The 18105-nt window shown below is 33.4% G+C and overlaps 1 protein-coding gene across 1 annotated transcript in view; it reads left to right on the top strand.

The window, feature by feature from the left end:
• SPOPL (speckle type BTB/POZ protein like) overlaps window positions 1-17740 on the top strand; it is a 47139-nt gene extending 29399 nt beyond the window's left edge. The window contains exons 3-12 of the mRNA XM_068969191.1: window positions 735-871; window positions 1053-1174; window positions 1449-1600; window positions 3494-3621; window positions 9503-9680; window positions 9761-9816; window positions 10809-10931; window positions 13946-14088; window positions 14176-14229; window positions 17596-17740. Coding sequence (XP_068825292.1) covers window positions 735-871; window positions 1053-1174; window positions 1449-1600; window positions 3494-3621; window positions 9503-9680; window positions 9761-9816; window positions 10809-10931; window positions 13946-14088; window positions 14176-14229; window positions 17596-17740 — 1238 coding nt within the window. The remainder of the gene's footprint in view (window positions 1-734; window positions 872-1052; window positions 1175-1448; window positions 1601-3493; window positions 3622-9502; window positions 9681-9760; window positions 9817-10808; window positions 10932-13945; window positions 14089-14175; window positions 14230-17595) is intronic.
• The last annotated feature ends 365 nt before the right edge of the window (window positions 17741-18105 follow it).

Here is an 18105-nt window from a genome sequence, read left to right as displayed (position 1 = left end):
TTGGATTTTGCTTGTTTCTTTTATAGACTTTTCCAAATTGGAAAGCATCATCTAGTTACTAATGTCCTGGCCAGGTTATGATGATTAATTGTGTGTCCAAACGGATATAGTTCAAGAACAGCTAATTGGGAAGAAATTTTATGATACAGTAGATGTTATCTGGTAGGAAACACTGATGTGGACAGAGTCTTATCAGAGAACCTGTGTGTCTGAGATAGAGGTAGAGTTCTGTGAAATACAATTCTTCAGCATTGCCTGGTTAGGTCACATTCTTTGTTTATAGTTGATCAAAGCTTTGGGCTCTGACAGATGAGTAAGTGATATTTGTAGTTTCCAGGGCTGTTCTAACTTTCTAACCCTTTTGATTTTCACATATATGTCAATAGAAAGGTGAAGGAAAGTGAATCAAATATTCAGTGTTGTCAGTAAGTTTCCATGTGATTTTTATGTTTATGATCTTGCTGTTACAGTATTTTATTTTTGATTTGTGATAATTTAAGTATGCCTTTGTAAAATAGCTTCTATAAGTATTAATTTCATTTAGATTCAAATATTACATGGCATAAAGGCTTATGATTTATTTCTTAAAAATTATTTTTCATTAATTTAAATGAAATCACATTTCCTCATAATGTAATTTGAGAAAGTAATTGTTTTATGACTGTTTAAATGCTTCTTCCCTCTTGATTTAGTTAAACTTAGTGATTATTAAATGAAACTTCTTTTCTTCGTAGTAAAGTACTCATCTGTGTGGGATATTGCATACATCTTAGAAGACTGCAATAAAGTGGCAATGTCTCGGGAACCCACCCCACCTCTCTCTGGAGATATGTCTATCGGTCCTATAGCAGAAAGCTGGTGTTATACACAGGTACATGTTATTAAAAAATGCCTTACTTTATGTTAGATATTGTATACTATTTTGAGAATATTATGAAGCACTTCAGCATTGTTATTAGAAGTGTTAGGAGATGAGTCATAGGATGTTCAACATGTGACAAGTCAAGAATGTAAAGGTCATAATCATAAAAGTCCTTTTCTGAATGTTCCAGGTTAAAGTAGTAAAATTTTCCTACATGTGGACCATTAATAACTTCAGTTTTTGTCGAGAAGAAATGGGTGAAGTGTTAAAAAGTTCAACATTCTCATCTAGCCCCAGTGACAAAATGAAATGGTAAGATTTTTGGTTTTTTCGGATATTTGTTTTTGATGTAATCATTAGCACTTTATAGTTTCATCGTTACAGTTTCTAAATGGATATTTGTCAGATTTTACATTTGATTTATAATAAGTTCCTAGTAGTATAGAGAATTATAAAGAACTATGAGAATATTGACAGGAGATCTGTTGTATTATTTAGATTATTTAACAGATGATTTCAGTATTGTGTCTCTCTTGAATGTTTAAACTATTATCTTCCTCCATGTGAGCCTGTTGTTTTATTTTAGGTGCCTGAGAGTAAATCCAAAGGGATTAGATGATGAAAGTAAAGACTACTTGTCCTTATATTTGCTTTTAGTCAGCTGTCCAAAAAGTGAAGTTCGAGCAAAATTCAAATTTTCCCTTCTGAATGCTAAAAGGGAAGAAACAAAAGCAATGGGTAAGTGATTTCCAAACTGACTGAAAGGCATCTTTATGTAACTGTGTAGATGTACTGTGACTTTTGCACTTTTACCTAGAAAAATTTAGGATTTTTTTCCCCTAAAACCTGCTTAATCAAAAATGTTTCATTTTGGCTGGTAATCTTAAATGCCAGGGTAAAGTTACAGTTGTTTTACTAAGTCTTCATAAGACATGTAAAATCAGTTTTAAATCATATTAAAATTTAAATTTTTCATGTCCTAAAATGACATTCATTTTTCACTTGTAAGAATAGCTGCTATTAGGACAAGGTACCTGGTTCAGTGCCTGGCATATATAATAGGTGTTCAGAAAGCATTTCTTTTTCTTCCTTGCCATTTTTGCCAGATAATAAAATCTAAAGAACAATGTGAAAGATATTTCAATGCCCTGATATTTTGTCACTGTAATTTTTTTGAGCAGTGGACTAAACAGTGACTGAAAGGAAATGGTTTTTCTTAGTCTTAGAACCTGTTAAATTCAGTTCAAGCCTCTGAATTATAGCCAGCTGAAACTGTAGCCTGGCACTTCATAGTAAAAGATCATTGTAGAAAATGTACAGTGTATATAGTAGGAAAATATATTGTGCATTAAATTTTAAGTGATTTCTAGAAGGGATTAACAAAGTAACATCATTACAAAAAAACTATCCAAAACACATTTTAAATTATATATCTCCTTGCTGAAGTAATACATGGTTTCACATGTATTTTTATAATTCTGACATGTAAGATAAAATAATGTCTTAGTTCAGGCTGCTGTAAGAAAGAAGCATAAGACTGGGTGGCCTGTAAGCAACAGACATTTATTTCTTACAAATCTAGAGGCCAAGAATCTAAGGTCAGCGTTCTAGCATGGTCAGATTCTAGTGAAGACTCTACTTACAGACCTGCCAACCTTGCATTGTGTCTTCACATGGTGGAAAGGACTACAGAGCATGTGGGGTCTCAATTCACGAGTCCCATTCATGAGGATCTCTACCCTCACAATCTCATCTAATCCCAGTCATTGGCCTCGTATTACCATCACACTATGGGTAGGGTTTCAACATAAAACTTTTAATGGTATACATTTAGTCCATAAAATGGAGTATCTCAATTAGATATATTACTGGTTTTCTACCTTCAATTTGTATAGTAATAGTGAATACTTTCTATAAAGGACCTTGTTTATTTCATAATATATAGTTATTAACCAGTATATATAAGGCATAAGAAACATTTACTTCAGACATTTATTAAATATTTTACCGATCACACTAAAACCATCTTGTGGACCTTGATGAAAATTGTTTTTAGAGGTAATGGGATTATGTTTAAAGACCTAAGAAATGATAAGGGACTTTTTTTTTAGCTTTTTTCTCCAGTTAATGGATTTTTCTCTAGTTCCATAAAACTTATATCAGTGGGATGGTTATCCCAGGAAAGCTCATAGAATGCCCTGGTGATTTAGAGCATCCTTTTTTAAAGGAAGAAGCAAGAAATTAATATTTCTTATCTGGTTCTGATATTAGATAATGAATACTATGCCTTTGCCAATGTGTTTTGATCCTACTTTATTATTAAAGGGCTTAGATTGTTTGAAAGATCTCTTACTTCTTGAGAATTTGATCTGGCTTTTCTTCTACTTAGATATCTAGGAATCTGGAAGTGAGCTCATTGATAATTAACCAGAATTTGTGGTAGTACTGTGAAATGATCTGGTTCTAGCTAGTGTAACTCTTACCATTTTACTTATGAAAACACATATCTGTAATTTTTATGATAGATGTATTTGTCAAGTCCTATTTTTGCACATTCATTTAATTGTTTTTATTAGCAGAATGTTTCTTGAATACTTGTTTTATTTAAACTTATATTGTGTTTTCCACCAGAAAGCCAAAGAGCATATCGATTTGTACAAGGAAAGGACTGGGGTTTTAAAAAATTCATTCGAAGAGATTTTTTGCTTGATGAAGCTAATGGTCTTTTACCAGATGACAAGCTTACATTATTTTGTGAGGTGGGTACATTTTTTTATTCAGGAAACTCAGTGTTTGGTTATATTTAGTAGTAAAGCAAAAATATGCACTAGAACAATATTGATTGCACTTTTTAAATCAACTAACTGGTATAATTGGTAAGGTTTTATATAAATATTCTAAAAGTAAAAGCTGACAAGTTCTTAGAAATCAGTATAGTAGCCAGCCTGAAAAAAGTCCTGTCGTTAGCTATAAATTGTTTATACAGTTATACTATCACATACTTTCCTCATACAAAGACTCTGGATGTATATGACTTTATATGAAAATTTTTAAATATCTTCTTCATTCTGAATAATTCTAAATGGTCAGCATTTTTTGTTATATTCAGATTGATGATATTAAATATAGTGGCTTTTCAGTTTGAATCCATACTTGCATGGTAGTGAAAGTGCCTGAGTAAAGATTGGGAAGCTTTTTGTTCGTTTATTCAAACAGATGTTAGCATTATAAATAATGGCATCTCAAAATTTTTAAGCTATACCTTTGTTGACAAATGTATGATATAATTATATGCATGTAATGCTGTCTTTTGAAAGTTGCTAGCATTGGCCCCTTCCAATAATTTACACTTATGATTTGTCTTAATTTGAGGCTTGAACTAGCTTCTGTAATTGTTACTACATAGCTTTATCTATATGAATTGTTGAAATGATAGGGTAACCTCAACATTAAATATATTTCAGTAGGTTATTGTAGACAGATGAGTGTCTTAAAAGCACAATAACTTACTTAACTGCTACTGAATTAGCTTGACGCTTCTTATAGAAAATGTGTAAAATTTCTTGGCAGGATTACAAACTAATTATATGTCATTATGCTGTGTCAGAAGAATAATTGAAATATGGCCCCTGAGACCACATAGTGCAAATAGAATTCATCTTATTTTCACTTACACAAGTTAAATGAACTATAAGATGAATTCGTTATGAATACTATTATTTGGCTGATAATGCACATAGCACAAGTGTCTTGAGCAGAGCTTATCATTAAATAATTTGATAAAAATATAGACTAAAGCATTTGTTGCCAATAGAGAAATATTCTAAGTAGTATTATGAATAATTATATGGTGTGTTATTTAAGCATTCTTAATGTAGAGTTTTTTCAGAATTTTAGTAGTTATCCTAAATTTCAACATATTAATTTATTTTAATCACATAATCATAGAATTTAAAGGACATTAAAGACTATGTAATCCAGTTAAGGAAAAAAAAATGTACCTACTGCAGCTAAAAGTCTTTTTGTGAATTTTAAGAAAATGTTTCTGTTTTTAGAATTGAAATATTGTTTACTAAAGTATGCTTCCCTAAGTATATTTTATTGGAACCTAGACAACTAAAAAATTCAGAATGAAGGCTGAAACTAAGATTTATTTTGATACATGTTTTTGAAGTGTTTTTTATCCACATGCTAAATTTTACATGCTAGTCACCTCCTAAAAATAGAACCTACCAGTGACATACATTTTAAGTTGATCACATTTAGTGTTAGATACTATAATAGATACCTTTACTGATACAGACATTCATACCTTGGGCACTGTATTTAACATAGGCGGGCTTTGAACAGACTTTCCTCACGCCCTCCACCGTTTCTTCCATACCTCTCATTGATGCCCTTCCTTCTACAGCATCTCCAGCACTGCTTGCAGAAGAGGAGGAAGCATTGCACTGCCCTACCTAAAGAACTGCCTCCTCCCCCTCCCCTGCAAGTGGTGCTGTAGACAGGTAAGGCAGTTTGGTGCTACCCTTTTGTGCAAGACATAAGTAATCTTGCAAGTCCTATGAATCAAGTAGCCAGAGCTAGAAATTTCTGTCAGTGTAAACAATTCTTTCTGCCTCTTCTTTTCCAAAGTGATGCAGAAAACAGGAATTGCAGAATAAGTAGGAAAAACAAAAAATTGGTTAGCTTAATGTATCTTTTGCAATCCAACAGATTTTAAATAGTCTCAATCTATAGACCCATGCTAATCTGTGGTATATAGAAGACTATATACGGACAGATAATATAGGTAATGAATTTTTCATAAAATATCACCCAGTTTCTAAAAAAGGATACCTATATTTGAAAGCCAGAAAGTCTAAGACCCACTATTCAGGAAAATGATATGAAATTGGACTACTTAGAAGTTTCTCATTTTGGAGCCAGTGTGAGGGATGGTTCAGTAGTTGATTAGAGCATCAAATTTGTAGTACTATGCACCTTTGTAAATTCCTAGCTAGTCTTTACAATTTGTTTAGAGAATCAAGAAAGTTTTAAAAATAGGAACCAGTAGTCACCTTAATTCCACACTAGAGGAGACCCAGATTTCTAGGACAGTCAATAGCTGATTAGAGCCTGCACATGTTCATCTTTAGTCTGAATTATATCCTCAGAGTTGAGCCAAAAGCAAATTTGAAAAAGAGCTGTCAAACGGGTTTGAGGTATTACTTTGCAGCATTTGTCAGTTTTGAGTGTTGTGCATTTGTCATTTTATTTTTAAAAAAACAACCACTTCAGAAAAGAATCTCAGCCTTTCTTCTGAATTTTTTTTTACTCTTAAGTTCCAGTCATAAGAATGTTCATTACCTATATTTGAATATGTACTAGAAAAAGCTAAAATTTTACCAATTTTGTGATTATAGGTATTAGAAAAAATAATCATCACAACTCATTGCATAACAGTTTAAATTAGATCATTAATTTCTGCTCTATAGTCCCTTGAATACTCTTCAGAGTGTATGAAATATTAATTCTGTCTTACTTAAAATTTGTGGCTGCTGTGATAATTATATGTAGATGTGTATGCCAATAATATAATTTCTTCTGAATTATGATTATATAATCAAATATAACATCAATATCTATGAAATATCTTTTTTTAAATCTTTCCTTTCTATCACCTGATTTTTGTGGAACTTTCACATTAAATATATTGTTTTGAGTTAGGATAATTAAACAATAAATAGAACTTAAGAAATCCTTTCCTAAGTTTAAATATGATCATATTCTTATGACTCCACTACATCCTACATACTTTATGCAAGTAATTGAACTGATCAATTCACTCCAGCGTTTGCTCACTAGAAGTTACAAGAGCAGTGCTGATATGAACAAGTAAATAGTGTCTTTGTGACCCTTGACTAAACCCTGAATAGTGATACCAGTATTTTTTATTTAACTATCATTAAGTTATAATGTATGATATAACAGCAATCAGGTAAGAATTACTGAAGATTTTTCCCCTGTTTTGTAATTTGTAAAATTTTAGACAACAATTTGAATAATTAAAAGTTAATAGAAGAATTTTTATTGGAGGACTTACTTGTATGCATAATGTCTTAGCTCTTGTATTTGAAAAAACTTCTTACAAGATTGTTGCAATAAATCCCTTTAGAACCATAACTACATTAAAGTATTAATACTGCTGCTGCTGCTGCTAAATTGTTTCAGTCGTGTCCGACTCTGTGCGACCCCATAACATAGACGGCAGCCCACCAGGCTCTGCCACCCCTGGGATTCTCCAGGCAAGATCACTGGAGTGGGTTGCCATTTCCTTCTCCAATGCATGAAAGTGAAAAGTGAAAGTGAAGTCGCTCAGTTTTGTCCGGCTCTTAGCGACCCCATGGACTGCAGTCTACCAGAGTCCTCTTTCCATGGGATTTTCCAGGCAGGAGTACTGGAGTGGGTTGCCATTGCCTTCTCCTACTGTATAGTACAAAGAATGCTTAAAAAGGGAACCTGGGAATGTAGGTCTAGTCTTCCTCTGATACTGACTAGCAGTGTATTTAGGACACTTCAGTTATCTTCTCTGGATCTCACTTTTTCAAATTTTTTAAGAAAATAAAGTGATTGGATTAGATGATTTTTATGGCATGTGATTTCAAAAAGATTAATAAAATCAGAAAAACAAAATGGCTAATGAGAATATCCTCAGAAAATAAAGTTTTTTTTTTTAGAAGTGTCTGTTCATTCATATGAAATAGATGTTATTACATCTAGGTGAGTAAGGACTAATGAGACTTAATATTCTCAAGCATTTTATATTAGACTATTATACTTTCTTAGCATATTAGTAATTTGGTCCATTTTATCCATTTCTAGTGTACAATTTCTACATAGTTTATTTGTCCATATACATACCTACGATTAATTAAAGAAAACCTTATGAAATATGGCTTTAAATTAATAGTCATCTATTGCTGCATAACAAACAACCACAAAACTTAGTTTAAAACATAGGTAAACAAAACAGCATTTTTTGTGAAAGATGGTTCATGTACTCTGAAACATTTGCTTTCCTAGTTGAAGTAGTATTTTCTTCCGTTTATTAAATATAATATGAAATTTCTAGTAATATTAATAGTGTATTCCTGTTCTTAAAGTTTGTGCCAAACTTAGTGCTGTTTTAAGATTTCATTCAAAATATAGTCATCTTTCAGTTCAGTTCAGTGAGAAATAATTTAATCCATATTATGTTGGGCTCCATGTAAAAGCAGTGTTTTAATCATCAGTTCAGTTCAGTTCAGTCGCTCAGTCGTATCCAACTCTTTGCGACCCCATGAATCACAGCACGCCAGGCCTCCCTGTCCATCACCAACTCCCGGAGTTCACTCAAACTCATGTCCATCGAGTCGGTGATGCCATCCAGCCATCTCATCCTCTGGCATCCCCTTTTCCTCCTGCCCTTAATCCCTCCCAGTATCAGGGTCTTTTCCACTGAGTCAGCTCTTCGCATGAGGTGGCCAAAGTATTGGAGTTTCAGCTTTAGCATCAGTCCTTCCGATGAACACCCAGGACTGATCTCCTTTAGGATGGACTGGTTGGACCTCCTTGCAGTCCAAGGGACTCTCAAGAGTCTTCTCCAACACCACAGTTCAAAACCATCAATTCTTCAGCACTCAGCTTTCTTCACAGTCCAACTCTCATATCCACACATGACCACCAGAAAAACCATAGTCTTGACTAGATGGACCTTTGTTGGCAAAGTAATGTCTCTGCTTTTGAATTATGCTATCTAGGTTGGTCATAACTTTCCTTCCAAGGAGTAAGCATCTTTTAATTTCATGGCTGCAGTCACCATCTGCAGTGATTTTGGAGCCCCCCAAAATAAAGTCTGACACTGTTTCCACTGTTGGTTTTAATCATACCAACTTTTATTTATTGATTATTTCATAGGTAAATTAAAGGTCTTTGAATCGAACTAGGTTATATTGTTCTTACTGTTTTTTTAAATGAAAGATTTCCATAAACATTAATAATTACATTGTTTTGTGAGAATTCTTATACTTTAAAATTTAAATCACTATTACTGGATATTTAAGTCAGTGTTATTAGCATTGAAACATGTAGGGACAACACTTAAAATGCCGCCCAAATTGCATATTATAGTCTGTAGTTTTAAACAACATTTTAAAATATTCTAAAATGTCATAAGTGTTATGCTGTGTTTATTATATGTTTAATAAACTTTAAATGTTGATAGTTTTGTAATGTGAGGAAATAAAAGAGAAAATTAAATTTCTCCTCACAAAAGTATTTTCTCCTGTTTGAATTTGGAATCATATTAGACTTTTTTTTGTTGTTGAGAAATAGTTTTGTGATTAGTTTAATAACTGAGCATTCTCAGGAATCAGTAAGCCATTTATTTATGTAAAATGTCACTTAAAATTGTCTAATTTGTTTCAATTTTTTTTCTATGTTATTTCTCTTCTTTAATTTGTCGCTTTAAATTCAGTTCCCAAATGTTAGCATTTTTGATAAGGCGTACACTGAATTTTCTATATGATTTTAATGATAAGTTTAGGTTGAAACTTAGTAGCTAACTACTGATATTAATTTATGAAAGTATTTTTTCTTGCTGTCCCTTTTTTTTATTAGGTGAGTGTGGTCCAAGATTCAGTAAATATATCAGGACATACTAATACAAATATGTTAAAGGTGCCTGAATGCCGACTAGCAGAAGATTTAGGTAATCTCTGGGAAAACACAAGATTTACAGATTGCAGTTTTTTTGTGAGAGGACAAGAATTTAAAGCTCATAAATCTGTTCTTGCAGGTACTTTCTACTTTTGAGTAATACTTTACATTTCTTTCATAAATTTTTGCTTTAAATAATGATGCTTAATCTTGTTACAGCTCGATCCCCAGTTTTTAATGCCATGTTTGAACATGAAATGGAAGAAAGCAAAAAGGTAAACCTTGTTTAAAGGGCTCACATCTAATTTATATACATGTAGAATATTGGAATGTATATTTTAAAAGTAACAGTGCATGTTCTTATTGTTAGGATTTTAGAAAGAAATAAGAGGATGGGGTGAAATGGGTTCTATAGTAGAAAAACAGATGTAGCTTAATGTGGGCTAACATTCCAAATAGCAGCTATTGCTATTGTGGCATGTCACAATAGCAAAATAAGTGGATAGTTGTTACTAAAAAAGGATACCTATCTGAAAGGACTGTTGTGATGCATACCTATTTGAGAGTTCTCCAGTTAAGGTGTATATTCTTTCTTTCTAGACTTTGGAGTTGATTTTGGAATTTGTTTTCTAGAACAGAAACAATTCCTATATTCTTTTTACCACTATAATAAGAGTAAGTGTATTATATTTAATAAAGGACATAAATTGTGTTATTATTAGTCTACTTGAACTGTAATACTACCCATTTGGTTTTCCCAGATATTTCTCTTTTATCTGCCATTTTGAAATGTAGTCAGACTAAAGACCAGAGATAGATTTTTGCTGGTTGTATTACATGTGAGCCTTATTGCTCCAACTGGGCAACTCCTTCCTAAGTTTATTTACGTGGCTCAGCTTTCTCGTCTCTGCAGAACTAGAGAAACCAAAAAAGTTAATAGCCATCTTCCTCTAAGATAGAGGTCAGAAACTGAATAAAGATTTAGTTTGGCTTTACAGATTTGGTTTTTTTTTTTTTTTTTTTTAAATTTGTATTTGACTTTTTAACTGAGAAACTGGGGTTTGTATTTCTACATGGTAGTGCTTGACTTATTATACTTCTTCTTAGACCTGCCTGCTTAACTTTGAAAATACACTTTAATGAATATTTGAGTTGTACATTGCTTAAGTGCTGATTCGGGGCTTTTAAACTATTGTTAGTTTTGCTCTGGTTCATTGTCTATGTGCTTTTTTTTGAAATATAACATTTTCTGTGTTTTCAATACCAGAATCGAGTGGAAATAAATGATGTAGACCCTGAGGTTTTTAAAGAAATGATGAGATTCATTTACACAGGGAAAGCGCCAAACCTTGACAAAATGGCTGACAACTTGTTGGCAGCTGCAGACAAAGTAAGTAATTAGGTCTTAAAGAGCTGAAAAATGTCCTCAAGCTTGACATATCTAGAAAGCTATCATCAAATGAGAACCCTCAATAACTTGAAGTATTGAATTAATTTATACTAATTGTGGATGCCTCTTGAGTATTATGAAATAACACAGTGGGATAATATGGAAATGAAACAATTTTAAATCAATAAGACATAAAAGTATCTTGAGCTGATTTAGAGTATATGGAACAAATGGAATGTTAACTTCAGACTCAGTTTTGAGTGTATCTTTACTGTTTTATGAGAACACACAGTAGTGCATATAATTTATTGCAATTTTGAGATAGTCTTAAGATACAGTGCATGACGTTCATCTATAAAAAAGGAAGAAAATATTGTGTATTTTTTGTAACTTAATCCTGTATTCATAGATTTATTTTTTAATACAGGATGTAGAGAAAAAAACATCTTATTTTGTAATGTTATTTTACAGTGCTAAATTCTTGAAGATAGGGAAACAGTGTAAAAGTGGCAGGAAATTTCAAAGTCAGTAGTTCTCAGTCCTGAAAACGCTAAAGCCCATTGGAGGCTTTCTCCAAAAGTACTAATATCCATGCTACTTCTGTCCATGTATATGTCTGTATGTGTATTTATGAATATGTATTTATAGTGATAATTATACTTATTTTTAAAAATGTTACCAAAGGGAGAAACTGGGACAAGTGTATATGGAATCTTATTTCTTATAGCTTATTCAAATCTGCAACTTTCTCAGAATTTAAATGTAGAAATGCCATTATAATGGAATGAAAAATACAAAACACATAGACATGAGTCTGACAAAAGATGTTCAAGACCTGTATGCTGAATATTATAACATACTGATAATAGAAATTCAGGTACACTTCAGTAAATGGAGAGAAAGTCTTATTAATGGACTGGAAATTTTAACATTGTTAAAATTTCACTTCTCTTTTGATTAGGAGAACCAGCATGTCGGTATCAAAATTCCTAACCTGCCTTTGCAGGGATGAGGGGTACAAACTGACAAGCTGTTTTAAAAATTTATATGCAAGAGCAGGGACCTAGAATAATCAGATAACTTTGAAAAAGATTATTAATAAAATGGAGAACTCATAAAGCTTTAGTATTTAAGACACTGTTGTATTGGTGACAAGATAGACAACTCATTGAAACAGAATAGAGAGTACAGAAATAGACTGTCACATGTATGACTGTATAATTTTTGATGAAAGTGCAAGGATAGTTGATTGGAGAAACGATAGTCTTTTCAGTACATGGTGCTGTAGGAATTGGTAGTCTGTACCCAAAAAGATGAACTGTGGTTGAACTCTTGAAAAGACCGAATTCTGTGTGTGTACTTCACATCATATACAAAAAGTAACACAGAATAGATTATAAACCCCCCAAAATCTTAAACTTCTAAAAGAAAATATAGGAGAACGTCTTCATAGTCTTACACTAGGCAAAGACTTCTTGGCTATGACACCAAATATACATAAAAGGAAAAATGATAAATTGGGCCTCAATGAAATTTAAAACTTCTTCAGAAGACACTAGAAGAACATATTTGCAAAGCATAACTGATGAACAACTTTTATCCAGAATATATATGATAAAGGTCTTTCATATTCAGACCATATAAAGAACTCTCAAAACAATTATAAGTAAACAAAATTATTTCTAAAAATAAAAATATTTGAATAGACACTTCTTAAAATAATGTCCATTCAGTAGTCCATTCAGCATATCAAAAAATGCTCAACCTTGTTAGGGTAGTGTAAGTTAAAACCACCATGAGATATGTCTATGACTGTTATAACAGCTAAAATTATTAAAACCATACCAAGTATGGTCAAGGATATAGACTCTTATATACTGCTTTATGAGAGTGTAAAATGATACAACCACTTTGAAAGACTGTTTGGCAATTTTTTTTTTAAGTTTTACACTTAACCATATTATCCAGTGCATTTATTTATAGGTTTATACTCAAGGGAAAAGGCAGCATATGCCCGTTTAATGACATATGAATGTTTGTAGCAGCTTTGTTTGTAACAGCTAGAAACTGGAAACACCCAAATGTTCATCAAAAGATCAATGGGATACCACTGAGCAGTAAAAAGCATAGAACTATTGATACACAGACAACAGCATGCATGAATCTTAAAATAATTATAATGACTGGAAGCCAGATAAACAAGTGCAAATTCTATGATTTCTTTTATAGAAGACTTCAGAAATGTGAATTCTAGCAGTAGAAAACATATCAGAGGTCTTGCCTGAGGTGGGGTAAGAAAGGAGGATTACAAAGAGGTAGAAGGAAATTTGGGGGATAATGACTGTGTTCACTCTTGATTTAATGATGGTTATGTGGCTGTATAAACTTCAAATATGTGCATTTTATTGTATGTCAGTTATACCTCAGTGAAGCTGCCAAGTATGTTCTCTTCACATGTATGTCAAATACAAGTTATGGTTATGAGTATTAAGCTTTATCATTTTTCTTCAGCTTTAAGTAGTGACAATATGCTGTGTCCTGACTGGTGTTTAAAATATTAGAAAAGAGAAATATACTCATTAAGAGTATTAAGTAATAAAGGTATTTTTGTTTGTTTTTTTGAGTACCTAAGAGGTTTTTAAAGAAGCCTCTGTTTTAAAAATACACTATACCTTGCATGTGTGCTCAGTCGTATCCCTTTGGACTTCAGCCCTCCAGGCTGCTCTGTCCATGGGATTCTCCAGTCAAGAATATTGGAGTGGGTTGACATTTCATCCTCTATCTTGAACTCAGATAGAAATTTTCTTAAGATAGAAATTTCTTAAGAAAAATTAGTCTTTATCTTGAATGCAGGAACTCATACTTTCTTTATATTTAAAATAAAGATTTTTAAAGTACCCTCAGTTTGATGTGTATTGTGCTTTAACTTCATTTTTTCTAAGTTATAAATATCATGTATTTAGAACTTGGTAGTTTGAATAAATGTTTAATGTTGTGCTTTCCTTTCTGGATAGTATGCACTGGAACGGCTGAAGGTCATGTGTGAAGAAGCTTTGTGTAGTAACCTCTCAGTAGAAAATGTTGCTGATACCCTTGTCCTTGCAGATTTGCACAGTGCAGAGCAATTGAAAGCACAAGCCATAGACTTTATTAATAGGTAAGCTGTGCTTGTATTTCAGTGGACATGACACCTTCAACAGTTTTTCACCTGACTTTCTTAAGTGTGTTTAAATCTTCAATGCAGGTGCAGTGTACTTCGACAGCTTGGGTGTAAAGATGGGAAAAACTGGAACAGCAAGTAAGATGACATCAGTTTCTGACTTAAAGTTGATCTGCGTACATGAAATTAAGTGTTTGTTGCATAGCCTTTTGTTCATCTACAATAAGTATGAATCCAGATATTAATGACATGAAGCAAACTGCAAGTTAAAAAAAAATAATAATTTAACCATGTAGTGGATTCTTGAGGCTATGCTCCCTTGTAGATCAGCTTTTAATGTGAACTGGGATGGACACTGTCTTTTCTTAAGCATATATGTTCACATTAGCATGTAGCTCAGTCCAGGTATTTCAGTGACTACTAGAGACCCTGTGCCTGCCCCTTCAGAAAGCATTTCTAAAAATGTGGGAAATACTAATTTTATCCTATGAGGAAATGTACCCTCCAGATTTGCCTGGGAAGTCTTAACATTTGAATGCCTCTGCTTCTTAGGGCAGCCAGGTACCTTGCATCACATCTGTATTAGGTTAATTACCTAGCCTTCCAGAAATGGTAGCAATTTGATCTTTCCCCTGGTAAAACCCTAAGGAGCAGGGTAGTCATGACATCTTTCTAAGCCTGAATCTTCAGAATGACATAAGCATGAGAATTTATTATTCCCTTTTTTTCCCCCTTCTTCACTCATATTTAGAGTGACTTTTTTACTCTTTGCAGTTACTCAGAATCAAAATGAGAGTCAGTAGGTTAAAGAATTTGCATCTGCTTTTGATTAGTTTTTGCCTATATACCGTTAAACTCTGTTCTTGGAAATTATCAAAAATTGATGTAAGAAATTAGAAAAAGATTGTGTCAAAGATAAGAAAATGAATGTTTGACTTATGATTCCCTTGCTTTCATCTGTTTTGATAGATTTGAAGTTGGTTAACTGAATTCTTAATAGTTCGTGAATTCTGTTTTCTGAAGGTAAAAATGAGTGAATACTTTTAAAATACTAGCTAGTCTATATATTAGTCAGTGTGTGATAATGTATTATGGTATGTGTTCCTAGAAAAATGGAATGATAATTTTGTGATGCTTTGTACTTTGCCACATTCAATCTCTAATTTTAGTCTGTAAAAATATTTTACAGTGTCAAAAAAATATAAGCTTATTCTGTATCCCATGTAGAAACTATGGTGTACATAGAGACTGTCAATAGATACTTGTTGAATTAAATCAATGAAAATATCAGATATATTAACAATCTCTATGATTCTAAACAGCAGGTTGAAATTATAAACGTGAAAGTACACTGGTAATTTGATGTCAGGCAAATTTTTTAATTGTTATCAGCTAATGTTTAGTTCAGCAAACTTAACTGAATGCCTAGCGTCAGTTTTGTGTCAAGCACTATGCTAAGGTGCTGCATACAGAAACAAGTATGAGGAAAAATCCTTGTTGTTAAGAAATTTATCTAATGACAGAAACACATCCATGCATATTTCATTATAATATGGTAAGTAATGTCATAAAGAAGGGTATGTGCAGGACACAACTAAGGGTGGAGGTTTAGATGTAAAGATGACTGAGCTTTGTCTTAAAATCTGAATAGAAATAAGCAGAACTGAGGAGGAAATAAAAGGCATTGCAGACAGAAAGCATCACTTGAATCCAAATATAGATGCATGAAGCAATAGTAGATCATTCATTTGACAGATATATGTTTTTCATGCCTTCGTGGAGTTTATGGTTTAGCAGGAGATATATAGGAACTAAACAAAGTAGTTGAACTAAAGTGTAATAATAGGTAAGGCAGAGCATACCCATCTGAGCATATAGCAAAAGGACCTGACCTAAGTGTCAGAGAAAGTCCTTTTGAAGAATTGTTGTATAAAGACCTGAAGTATTAGTAGGACTTATCTCAGTGAAGAAGAGGGAAGAGGTGGAAAGGTGTGTCCCAGAAAAAAAAAAAAAGATACAGGTGTGCAACGGTTTAAAGATAAGAAAGAACAGTATGGGGACGAGGAGTATGAGAAGCTGAAGAGAAAAGGCAAAAATCAGATCATGGAAGGCCATCTAAATAACATTACTGCTTTTAGACATTATTCAAAGAGGATGGTCATACAGTAAAAGAGTTTAACCTAGAGGAGGATGTGATCAGGTGTTTGTTTTAGCAGTCTCTCCACATGCTTGAGCATGGGGAGGTTGTAGTGGTGGTGGTAATTAAGGAGAATGGTTATGTATAGATAGGCCAGTTAGAAAGTTATTGAAGGTAGTTCAGGCAAGAGATGAAGGTAAAAATTTGACTTGATTAGTGATAGTGGGGCTAGAAGGAAATAAAAGCATATAATATTTTGAATGGACAGTCTGTAATATTTGTGTATTATTTGATGGTAGGTAGGTACAAAGGAGAGAAGACAGGAGACAAGCAAGGATAACTAGATTTGTTGCTTGAGTAATTGTGTTAACTCAGAGCTTGTTGTACATCCTTTAACAATAAACAGTTCAGTATTGTTGTTACTGTTACTATTAATATTATACACAGTGCCAAAGCATGAATGGGAGGTAGAAAGCTAGGGGGAAGAACTGGGAAACGTTGTTTCTCATTTCTCTTTCTAAAGAACCTGTGTACTAGCATTGGAGAACAACAGAAGATCTTTTTAAGGTATTTATTACTGAGGTAGCATAGAAGCTGGTTTGAGAAGAGCATGATAGGAGAGTAGAAGACAAATTAGGAGACTCTTACAGTAATTCAAGCATGAGATGTTGTGGGCCTTACTTGATTCAGGATACCTTTGGGAATTCAAATAGGGCTTTAATGATTGATTAGAAAGGATGGGATCTAGGGTGACTCCCAGGTTTCCGACTTGAATCACTGGCTGATAGTGGAAGCATTAGCTTATTGGAAATGAGAGAGGAAGAATTTGGGGATTAGACATGTTGAGTTCTTATCCTCATTCTGAAATTTACGGCGTTCAAGGCACGTTCAGGTAAAGAAAACAGGTGGTTGGGGACAGACCTTGTGGGAGGCCTAGGACTTAGCAAATCACTGTTTATCATTGTTGAGTGTGATAGTTAGACCTGTGAAAGTGGCTGGGATAAGATGGACAGTGCACACTAAAGAAGAGTAGAGGGCAGAACTTGGAACTCCAGAGGAAGCCTGTGTGTAAGAGCCAGAGGAAGGAGCTCTTGAAAGAGGGAGTGTAGAGATGGTGACAGTGGGAGTTGAGCTCTGCAGACCAGAGTCATACACTCCAGGAGCGCCGAACTTGCAGAGAAATTGAAAGCTCCAGTCACAACAGAAAACACCAATACGGTGAGGATGATATGTTAGTGAGTTCAAGTGGTGTGAATACATAGGAGACAGAATTTTGAAATCTGTAAATTAAAAAAAAAAAAATGACAGTGCAACGATGCATTTTGCAAAGTACTCCTTAGTAAACATCTCTTACTTTTATTTTTCAGCCAAGCAGCGGACATAATGGAAACATCCGGGTGGAAGTCCATGATTCATTCCCACCCACATTTGGTAGCAGAAGCCTTCCGAGCACTAGCATCTGCACAGTGTCCACAGTTTGGTATTCCACGAAAACGGCTAAAACAGTCTTGAAACCCTCCATGAACTGTAGAAAAATGGAATTGACTTTTACTCCTCCAGGTCCAGAAGGATTCTAATACACAAACCATAAGCAAGAGTTGTTTCTGTTGTCTTGTCCACAGAACAGAAGCTGAAAAAGCATATTGCTTGCATTTCAGGTGGATAATTTATGGTTTATTCTTCAGCTTTAAATTAGACTGATTATACTCTAATTCACTTCAAGGCCTTAAATTATCTTCAGTGACTTCTCTTGTTCATATAATACTTTAATTTTTTTATTGTGCCTTGTCATTGTGACCAAGGCTATGCAGGATTGCACTAGCTCCATAATGCAGTAATATTGATAACTGAAGATAGTAAGTTTCAAAAGGATCTTC

This window comes from Capricornis sumatraensis, chromosome 3, assembly GCF_032405125.1.
Source record: "Capricornis sumatraensis isolate serow.1 chromosome 3, serow.2, whole genome shotgun sequence".
In the NCBI taxonomy this organism is placed as follows: Eukaryota; Metazoa; Chordata; class Mammalia; order Artiodactyla; family Bovidae; genus Capricornis; species Capricornis sumatraensis.
This window is presented reverse-complemented; position numbering and strand designations above follow the sequence as displayed.